The following is an 11,465-nucleotide window of genomic DNA, read 5'->3' as shown; positions in this document are numbered from 1 at the left end:
TGGTAATGATTCCTGTGACTTTAATCTGCTTTAACTGTTTATAGTTCTGGATTTTAAACTGTAACCTGTTCTGGGATCTGCTGGTGAAGGATGGATAACAGATTTGACAACAACAACAACAACATGTGCAGGCACAGGGATGTGATGAGTGTGAGACTCTACAGCACAGCACAGACCACTCCCTTCTTGAATGAACCATGCTTCCAAGAACATTTACCAGAATCCTTTGCAAGGCACAGGAGGCTCGTGACAGCTGAGGTGCTGCCAGGTGCGAGTGGACTCCGGGTGAGGTGCTCCCTTCCCTAATCTGGTCACCCCACTTTTCTCCCTCTTTGTTGCTGCCCTCACATGGTTTTTAACATAGTCATCTTAGCAATGGGGCCTTACAGACTTTACAATTCTATGATATCATACATAAAACCCTTTCATCTCATTTTCACATTGGTCTGCAAACTTTTTTTGTGTAAAAAAGCCTTGCATAATATTTTGCACAAAATACTATTCAAATAGTATATATATTCCATCACAAAATACATTTAATTAATTAACTGGGATCTGTGGGGAAAGCCTTGTTGATTGTGTCATGGCCACCAGAAGTCCATCTTGTTAGCTACGTGGCGATGGGCCTTCTTTGTGGTGACACCTACCCTATGGAGGAGCTTCACTTCAGAGATTAGGCCGGCACCAACAGCTGAGTGCTTTTACTACCCATCAGAGGATCCCCTTTTCACCCAAGCATTCTCTAGCCACCAATCACAGTACTTCAGCACCTTCAACAGCTGAAAACTTATGGTTTACAAACACTTTCTGCTGGTGTTTTGTTGTAATGTCTCATTATAGCATTACTGCCGTCTGATGGTTGTGAATGCTTTGGTAGCCACTGAATGAAAATTATTGAAAAAACAAACTTTTTTCTGTTCTTTTTAAGCTCATACCTGAGACTGTAATGTCTGAAGGATAATTGCACTGGTCTGGGAGGCGCAGATCAAGTTTGCACTGTTAACTCGAATTCGTCAAGCATCCCTAAGTGCACTAAAATATTCAGAACTGTGGCCATTTACATAGAACTTGATTAAACCATTCTAATATATGGAGCTTTACTTTTTCCCCAGGCCCTGTGCTTTGGTTACCGATATGTGCTTCTGTATTTAATTGAAGCTTTGCCAGACAGTTGAGGCCTTGCATATGTCAGACATACATGCAACCTGTATGTGCTTCTAAGTAGAGCACTGCTTCTGATTATTTCAAGTACAGGTAGGTAAAATGCACCCGTGAGAACTCATTCAAAGTTAATAAGGTCCAGACAGATACAGTTCCTGCCTTGCTTTCATCTTTACTTTCCTCTTCTAGCAGCCATTTCAGCTGAAAGCTGTGAACAGTGCTCATCAGCCTCCAGCCAAAAGAGGGAATCCCCACGAGAAACTTTTTTTAAATGAAAAAAACCACATCAATCCAAAAGGAAAACACCAGTGGCTATATTTGTGAGGGTTCCCCCTTCTTCCCCCACCCCTCCACCCCCAGCAGAGGAATTCCCCTTGAGATCTGTAAACAAGTTTATCTCGAGGATGCGAAGCTGAGAAGGCAACGTGACCCAGGAGGACCAAACGCTCATTGAGGAAGACGAGGTGGCCTTGCTAGGAATCGTTCGAAACTTAGGGGACCTTTCTAATGTTGGTGAGACCAGTCCTGGTGAGATGGGAGGGGCGAGCCAGCAACGTTCAAGAGCACGGATGGGTAGCAGGGAGGTTGCACCTCATGGTAACTCCAGATAATGTTGTTTACTGGTCCTTCGGGAAAAAAGTTGCATCTAGACCCACCAGGAACACCCCTGATGCCAGGTGGCACCGCGAGATTAAAGCAGCAGCCATGAGTCAGGACTTTGAAGCTCCTCTGGAGAGCTCTCTCGTCTCATTACCGCCTGTTGCAGGCTGTAGGGAACCGCTAAGGAGAGAGGGGTTCCACGGAGCAGCAGAAAGACCCCTGGCTTGAACCTTCTCTGCCTTCCCATCGAGCTCTCTCTGCAAGCATACAGGTAGGTGACCTTATACAATGAGTTGGTTCTTCAAGGGAGCCTATGGATGGAGGGGGCTGAGGGTGGAGATTGCAGGACATGGAAGGGAGGGCAATGTGAGAGGAGGGAGAAGAGGCTGCTCTTGGAAGGGGCCAAGGAACCCTTTGAGAAGCTTGGTGCCAACAAAAAATCCCAGTTGGCCATGCTTGCTGTGACTGATGGAAGTTGTAGTTCCCCATACCTTCTTCAGAGCATTTAATCTAAATACCCCCCCCCAAAAAAAAAAAAAAATCTCAAGGAGGTTTGAGGAGCCTCCAACAATTTTTCTCCACCAGCTGTTTGGTCTTTGCTTGGACTTCTGAGGCATGTCCCACCTTTGCTTCTCTCTCTTTCTAAGGAAAGTAGCTGCAGGTTACTGCTTTTTTTTCTTTTCCTGCCAAGAAAGGTACCTGCTTTGTGTGCTTGCAAAAGTTGGTTGGTCTCCTCTTTGTGATGTGCAGCTCCTTGTTCCTGGTGTGGGTCTGCAAGCTGTCAACAGCATCCTTTTCAATACTCTTGTCTTCAAAAGGAGGGGGTGGAGGTTACAGTGTACAAACCCTGCTGTAATGAAATGTTGGGATACTTTATGGAAGGTTGTCAATGTTTAAGAACTATGAATGTCACTTTTGGACAAACAAGGAGTTTGTAAGAAGTTAGCATCTCTTTTCCATTGATGCTTTCCTATGAGGATAATGAAATTGCCTTGCTGGATCTGACCAAAGGTCTGTTTGAGATTCATGTCTACCTCAGAGTAAGTCCCACTGTACTCTGTGGGGCTTATTTCTGAGGAGACACATATAGGATCAGACTGTTACTCCAACCCCCTGTCTCTGAACAGTGACCGCTAGATTAAGAACATAAAAACAGCCCTGCTGAATAAGTCCAACGACCCATCCAGTCCAACATCCTGTTCTCACAATGGCCAATCAGATATTTATGGGAAGCCCAAAAGCAAGACCTTAGTGCAACAGCACTTTTCCTGGCTCCAGCTTCCAACAAAGGAGGCAGAATATATCCATTCTGGCCAAAGTACTCTGGGAAGTTTGTAATCAACCAACGCTCATAATTGATACACTTATCCCCTGTGAATTCATATTCCCTTTTTCAAAACCTGTCTAAGCAAATGGTCGTCATCTCCAAATGTTTTTGGAATTCATTCCAGAAGTTAAAGAGGCTGGTGTTGTGGGAAGAAATGCTTCCTTTGGCGTGTCCTGAACCTAATGCTTATCAAATCCTTTGGATTACTCTGTGATCTATTTTGGGGTGTGTGTGTTGGGGGTGCTGGATGATTTTTGTCTCTTCACTTTCTCTGCACCACCATGTATTTCTCTCCATGCCTAGCTGACTTTAAAATCATGGATAGAGAACATGTGGTAATAGATACTGGACTCCAACTCCCATGAGCCTCAGTCAGTGGTCTGCAATGATGGGAGTTGTAGTCCCTCCAGCAATCCAGCTTTAGCCCGTGTCTAAAGCTACATTTGCATGGAACATGCTCCAACGCCTGATCTTTTTTAGCTGTGCTTCTCTTTTTAGCTTCACCAGCTGTACAGTACCTTTTTATCAGATGATGGAAATAGAACTGCCTGGTGCTCTTGTTGCATATAATAGGTGTTCCATAGAGACATAGTTGTCTAGTGACTAGGCTTAGCAATAGGCATATTCTGACTGAAGTCATGGATCTCTTTAAAAAAAAAAAAAAAGGTAGGCAAGAGATGTTTTGGAGATATCTGCCAATAGATCACAGCTGGTTTCCAGCATAGGAAGCTGCCTGGTGATGAATTGGACCATTGGTTCATGTAGTTCAGTATTGCCTACACCAGCAGTGGGGAACCATTTTCGGCCTGAGGGCCACCTTCCTCTCTGTGCAACTTTCTAAGGGCCACATGCCAAAGGTGGGTGGAGCCAGAGGCAAACATGGGCGGAGCAACAAATGTAAGTTTCTCTGCATACCCCTCTCTGTCCCCCATGCAGGCAACCAAGATGCATTGTCTGAGTTCAAAGACACACCCCAGTCATGTGACTGAAGAGTGGGTGTGGCCTGGGGAGAGTCTAGAGCAGCTTTTCTCAACCTTGGGTCACCAGATATTCTTGAGCTACAACTCCCTTCATCTCTGACCTTTGGCCACGTTGGATAGGAATGGTGGCAGTTGCAGTCCAGCACCGTCTAAGGACCCAAGGCTGAGAAAGGCTGGTTGACTCTAGAGGGCCAAATAGAGAAGGCTGCATCTGCCCCCCTCCACCAAGCCTAACATTTTCCCAACGGATCTACACTGGCTGGCATTGGTGCTCCAGGTTTTCAGATGGGAATGTTCCCAGCCCTACCTAGAGACATTTGGAAATGATCCCAGGCCCTTCTGCATGCTCTAACACTGAGCTATTCCTGCTTTCGATATCTCTTAGCATCTATTAATCTAGATTGCAGAAGGAGATGGAGGCATGATGACTGAGGGCAGTGATGGACAAACTTGGCCCTCCATCTGTTTTGAGACTACAACTCCCACCATCCCTAGCTAACAGGACCAGTGGTCAGGGGTGATGGGAATTGTAGTCCCTAAATAGCTGGAGGGCCAAGTTTGGCCATCACTGACCGAGGGTAACGAGGTGAAAAACTTTCATATGGGCATGCTTGAGAACTGTTGAAGGAAGGAACTGTTGCTTGTTCATGCTGGCTTTAGCTGAAGGTAGAAGAAGCAAAGCCTGCCAATGGAGTGAGGTGTGGGGTGGTCTTCTGTATGAGGATTTGGCAGTGTAAGGAGGGGTGGAAGGGAGTCTGAGCATCAACCCATCTAGAAATTAGAAAGTGGAGGGCAAACAGGAGAATTGCTTGACTCACAGAGCTGGGCAATACTCTGTGGGCCCTCACATTCAATGCTTTGTATTTAAATGGGACCGTGTGCCTATAAAGCATCTCAACATGCACCTGTTCAGTCTTCGCTTTGTACACTTGCCAATGAAGGGGTCTCTGCAGCAGCAGCATCCCTCGGGGGCTTAGTCCATTGCAGCATTGCTCTTGCAGCTCCATCAGCTGGTGCATAAGGAACTCAGCCCAGCTTGTGCAGGAGGGAAAAGATAAAGTTTATCTAAGGTGTGGTACCATAGAACTCCATTAACTTAATATGCAGTCCCTCAAAGCTCTTTTTTTAAAAAGAGCCAAATTAGGTATTACATAAAAGCTCAAATTGTGGACTGGAACACTTTGTGCATATTGATTAGCATTTATCTGGGGGTTTTTTGGGGGGGGAGGAAGTTGATAATTTGCATCACCAGGGCAACATTCCTTATAGAGCTTCTTTTCTTAAAATGAGAGCTGTGGTTGCTCAAGTTGATGCGGAAGCCACAGGGACCCTCTAAACTGGAAGCCAATTTTGCAGGGGTGGGGCCAAAGCTTAGATATGATTGCAGTTTCTCAATAGGACCAAGGATTTTGCACATGCCCAGAGACACTCAGTAAATTGCTTCGTGTGATTCCAGGGCTGAACTCCTGGCAAGAGAAGCCAGGTTCTGGGTCTAAGCCCTGCTGAGCCCTGCTTTGAATTATATCTTGTCTTCCTCATAGACTGGCTGGTACAGCAGGGCGAATAGGGCTTGAGGGTGCATAAGAAGTCCCTGAGGTTTGAATAGCGATCAGGAGAAATACATCAGCGTCCGCGTTTTTATGCAAACCTACCCAACTTGCACTTTCCAAACCAATAGTGAATGAAAATGCAACTTTGAAACTTGCATTTTGAAATTTGCACCCTGAATGTTGTTCTCCAAACAAAGAATGTACATTAGAGGAAGGTGCAGAATTTCACTAATATAGTTAAAATAATGTGCAAAATGCATCATATTATGGTGAAATTGCTTGTGTGTGTGTGTGTGTGTGTGTGTGTGTGTGTGTATATATATATATATATATATATATATATATATATATATATGCAGGTTTTGGTGTCTTCGGGTGTCTTCCCGTGTAAGAGTCGGGGTGTCTGTGCGACGTTTCGACGAGGTCTCACTCGTCATCTTCAGGCTGGTGCTTTATATGCTACGAAAGCATATATATATATATATATATATATATATATATATATATATATAGTGACCTCTGCATAGTTCCCTCTTGGCCATTCTGCTGTGGCCTCATAAATGTTGGGGCTAGCAGCACAGGAGAGAGCAATCTCTGTGGTAGTCCAGAAGTTGTGGAATTCCCCCTCCCCCCTGCCACCACCAAAAATAGTGTTTCTGGCACTGCCATTATGCAGACACATCTCTTTACCTCAGTTGAGATATATACATCTAATCTGTTTTAAACAGTTTTTAATATTGTATTCTTAAACTGTTTGAACCTGATCGGGTGGTGAAGGGTTGGCAGGGAATCATTTTTTTAAAGCTTAATTTATAATAATATCTTAGTCAAAAATTGCATACATGAAAATGTATATTAGATAAAGGGCTCAATGAAATGCCCTTGAATTTTCATGTAGAGAATGGAACTGAAAGTTGGAAAAATATTGGTTTCCCAATTTTTGAACCAAAGACTTCTTAGTTCGTAGCTCAGCCTGCTAGCTCTACTAGACAGTGACTTTGCTAAGATGCTGAAGATGAGTTTGGCCCTGAACAGCCCCTGCTTTTACCCCATTGGAAATTGGACCACAAAGGGGGTGCAGAATCAAGAAAAGACTGGTTTCTTGTAATAGCTTTTTGCACTCTCTGGCTAGGTGACTAAGCAGAGACAATTCCTTTAGCATGCTAGGCGCCGGCAGCCTCCCTGACTCAGCAACTTTTGCTGAACAGCGCCTCCTAGTGCTTCAGAAAATGTATTTCAACTCAGTGTACGGTGATGGGGGTGTGTACAGCAAATCCCATGCTAGAGATTAAAGGGACTGAAAATTAACCTGCTAGCATTGTTGAGATTAATATGTCTTCATATAAATCTGTCATCCAGCTGCACTTGAAATGCCGTATACAGTTCTGAACAAATCATCTAAAAAAAGGATATCATAGAACTGGGAAAAGGTGCAGAAAAGTGTAACAAATATGATCAGGGCCTGATTATCACATGTTCTATGGGAAAAGGTTGACGCATTTGGGTCTTTTTAGATGACTGAATGGGACACCATGGAAGATTATAAATGATGCTTGATAAGAAGAATATGAATATATTTTTTCTCTTCCTCCAATCATGCGAGGTTTATATATATATATTGTTTGGTTTCAAAACAAGCTACACAAATACTAAAATAAATTCCCATAATAAAGAATATACAGTAAAACAATGTTAAAACATTAAAATAGAAATATATTCTAATATAAGCAGCTTGAGGTTATTCGTTTAAACTGATTGGTGGTAGATTCAGGACAGAGAAAATCCACACACTGGCATAACTTGCCCCTCCATCTCAGGTCTCCATAAGGGACAGCTACATATTCCCGCATTGCAGGGGATTGGAGTAGATGATCCCCAGAGTCCCTTCCAACTCTATGTTTCTATGATTCTGGCTCAGCCAGCTAAACTGAAGCAGCCTGATCCAGGTGTAAGTCCCCACAAAACAGCATTCTGTGGGTGTGATGGGAGCAAGAGCAGAGAGGCTGGATTCTAAATAGAATAAACCTGCAAACAGGAAGTGTTTAATTAAAGGCAACAGAGCCACTGCGCTTTGCCTTTCTGCATTAGGCAAGTTATGGGGCTATTACATTTTATTATCCCCAAATCAGGTCTAGGTAAACACCAGGAGCCAACAGTGGGATGCACTAGGCTGAGACCTATATTTTCTGGAAGCTCCATAAAAAGTGAGAAAACAAAGGACGGTAATTCCAAAGGAAATGGCTATATCTGAAGCAACCAGAGAGAGGATTCAAATGGTTTGCTGTTGGTTATATTCAGCTGGTTATATTCACTGTAGGGCAGAGGGGCTGTAAGGACTTGTAGTGATTGCCATGGGAGTCTCTAGATACCCTATAGACAAAGGTGGCTTCTGTTTTCTTCCAAGAAAAAAGCAGCGCAGTCAATCTGCTCTTAAGTTATCTCTTCTAGGACAAAGAGCCACATCTATCAGTTCATGATCCTAAACTTCCTAACTTGTTCATCTTCCTTTTGGATTTCCAGCAGATCCAGCCAACCAGGGGATGTTACCTCCAGGCTGAGCGTTAGGAAGAGAACAAGAAGTACACGGAAAGAGTGAACGGAAGCCCAAAGGGAATGACAGCTCAGACGCAGGTGGGGAAAAACAAAAACAAAGACTGCACTTTTATAAGAATGTTGTGAATGAAGCTTAAAAATGAGGACTAGTGCCTTGAACTTTGTGCAAAGAATGTCAGGTTACCCCTGTTAGGCTAACACAGAGGTTTGTGATCTAGAACACTTGATAGCTGCTTTATAGAGTATTTAAATGATTATTCCTTTTTCTTCCCCCTCCTCCCGTGCCAGGACTATGAAGCTGACATTCAGAGGGAAATTGATATTGAAGGATACGACGACCCTGCAGTGAAACATTCCAACATGTCGCTTGCAACCAAAAGCGGTGAGTAATCCAAATCCCTTGAAGAAGAAGAGAAGCAAGATGTTCACGGGCCAAGCAATGAAGTGAGAGATCACACTGCAGGAGCCTTGCAAACAGAAACCTAGAATTTAGTGTTTCAGGATGTACCTGAGTAAGCCTGACTTAGATGGAATCTGGAAATACGAACACAAACATCTTTGACAGGCATTCCAGCTTGGAAGGAACACATGGGCTGAATTACAGTGTCCTCACATCTAAATCAATTGAAGGAAATTCAGATTGTATTAGGGTTTTCAAACTATGTTTGGAGTTTTGTTGTAAGCTTATTGAAGTTCCTCAATAAGGAGATCAGTAATGAAAGACAAGACAAATTTCCCAGGAAAGGAGCTTCCTTCTACCACCTCTCTTTCCCTACAGTTTGTTACCTAGGGAGTGTCTTGGGTAAATCCTAGCTAGGAATTGTGGAAAGAAATTTGCTTCGGTTCATCTTTTCATGTGAACTTACCTAATGCATTGTTCGTGAAACAATGTGCAAATAGAAAAAAAACACCATCATCATTTGAAATTCACACTTCTCTGAATTTTGCGATGCAGTTCTCCAATGTGCAAAAATGCACATATTGGGAGGGGGAAGTATGCATCAAATTACATATATTAATAAAAAAAAACCTAATGCATTTGTGCACCTTAAAGAAAATTGCTTGCAAAAATGTGCGCATTACGCCAAAGTGCGTAGAAAAATGTGTGTGTTAGGAGAAATGTGTGCGAAGGTGCTGGTGAATATTCATGAGGAATTGCAAACTGATGCATAAATGTGGCAAATTGAATTTAATGTTGGAAAAAGGAGAAAGTTAGAGAAAGAGAAATGATCAAATTCAGCCCTCCCTAACTGAGCATGGCTAATTCACCCAGGACAATGGCAGAGCCAGAGTACAGTTGCCTGGCTGGTTCCTTGCTCCTTAAACACAATGGAGTATGGAATGTGCACTGGATTTCAGTGTCCTCTGCAGTGACACACAAGGTCTCCACGGCAGATGCTCAGGGAGGTTTCTCAGCAGGCAAATCATTATGGGAAGGATTCCCTGGAAAACTGCAGCAGGGACAAAGAGTTAAGTCCCCCTGTGCTCCATGCCAGGGTCCCAGTCCAGAGCAGCTCCCCTCCCTTCCCCAAGACACAGACCCCAACTATTTGTGAGAGGAGCAATTCTTAAAGGCAGAATCATGTGAGCAATCTAGTGTGCAATATTAGATTGAAAGAAATATGGGTGTGGAGGGGAGATTGTGTTGCACTGAGAAGGGGGAGGGTGGGGGTGTGTGAGAAGGGATGAAGGAGGCATGTTCCTTCAGGTCAACCAACTGCTAATTACTGTTTGACCTCTGAACTTGCTGTAAGAAGAATGACCCAAGGTGGAAGCAGTGGATAAGCAAAGGATCTCTTGGCTCGTCTCGCCTGTGTATCTTGTTACTAACTGCCTAAATGGTCCTGTACCCAAACTCTGAAAGATCTGCTGCAGCGCATCTCTATTTCACTTGCTCTAACCAGTGCAGATTCACCCCAAATGCGCCTTCTTGACTCATTCTCGGCAGCTTCTTTCCCAGTGCAAATAGAACCTGGGTCAGATGAGCAGAGGTGGCCCTAGAATTGGGCGGAGGGAGGCAGCTGTCTCCAGTGGCAGACACAGGAGGGGGGTGAGGAAGGTCTGTAGCAGTGAATGTACGTTGCATGCAGAAAGTTCCAGGTTCGATTCCTGACACCTCCAGATAGGGTTGGGAATCTTCAGTTCTTGAAACCTTGGAGAGCCATTTCCAATCATTGTGGGTTGATGGCTTGATTTTGGCAGTCAGCTAGATGGACCAATGATCTTTCTTGGTATATATAGAGGGCCTTTCTGTGCACTATTCCCAATTCCACAGGTTGTCTTCTATGTTGGATTTATGCTCCATGGGGATAGGAGCGTTCCTGAACTTGATACATCTTAGCATTATATTCAGTGGTGGCATTTGGGTTGTGGCAGCAGCAATGGCATTCGCTGGAAACCCGTACCTTTGTCATAAAGTGATTCTGATCAACCATACATGAAAATACATAAAATCCAGCACATTTTGCATGCCATGTTAGGCTTGCTATTTGTGTTTGGGTTCTTACACACTTTCTTAATTCCTAGTTCTTATTCACATCCCTCTTTCCTTGCAGTGGGAGAAGGCAGAATGGGGACCGTGCAGGAGAGAGAAACTCTTCTATCACAGAGTTTATACCAAGGTTTCAAAGCATAGTCAGGGCCTTGTTTTCATTCAGATCCCTCTGCTCCCATCCACACGATAAACTTAAAGCATTCTTATAGCTTTGGACAGTCATGGCCTCCCCCCAAAGAATCCCAGGAACTAATAAAAATACAGCCCGTAACAAAATACAGTTCTCAGGCTTTTAATATTAATGACCAGTATCAAAAGCTTCTCTCTCTTAAAGTTGTTGTGAAAGAAAGTTCAATAAATGATGGGAAGCACTATGCAAAACAAGAGTCACAAAAAACGCAATGCTAATCTTTTAGTAGTAAGTGGCAGTGCTGCCTGGGTTGAACAGATAGTTGTGCCTGTGAGCTGGACCATGTCTCTTGCTTACAATTTTCTGGTTGCTGTTTGTGTGTTCCAAGCAATGGCCTTGAGTTCTGGCATCCTCTGCTTTCCCATTCCTCAACCTGTTGTCTTGGGACAGGAATGGTGTGCGATACAAAGAATGAAAGATAGCACTTTTCTCCTTCTCCCAGAGTCACATCCTCATCATATGTTTCAAGCACATTGTCAGCCTGGATAGCTCAGTTGGTTAGAGCATGCTGCGGATAACACCAAGGTTGCAGGTTCGTTCCCCATATGGGACAGCTGCCTATTCCTGCATTGGACTAGATTATCTACAACTGTATGATTCTATGAAGCAA

The 11,465-nt window shown here is 43.8% G+C and overlaps 1 protein-coding gene across 1 annotated transcript in view; it reads left to right on the top strand.

Moving 5' to 3' along the window:
* Window positions 1-1,874: 1,874 nt before the first annotated feature.
* The window catches only part of SLC4A1 (solute carrier family 4 member 1 (Diego blood group)), a 43,970-nt gene continuing 34,379 nt past the window's right edge, over window positions 1,875-11,465 (top strand). Inside the window, exons 1-3 of the mRNA XM_082195664.1 lie at window positions 1,875-2,032; window positions 8,142-8,249; window positions 8,460-8,553. Coding sequence (XP_082051790.1) covers window positions 8,232-8,249; window positions 8,460-8,553 — 112 coding nt within the window. The 5' untranslated portion in view covers window positions 1,875-2,032; window positions 8,142-8,231. The remainder of the gene's footprint in view (window positions 2,033-8,141; window positions 8,250-8,459; window positions 8,554-11,465) is intronic.

Source organism: Podarcis vaucheri, assembly GCF_965113315.1.
Source record: "Podarcis vaucheri genome assembly, chromosome: 13".
NCBI lineage: Eukaryota > Metazoa > Chordata > Lepidosauria > Squamata > Lacertidae > Podarcis > Podarcis vaucheri.
This window is presented reverse-complemented; position numbering and strand designations above follow the sequence as displayed.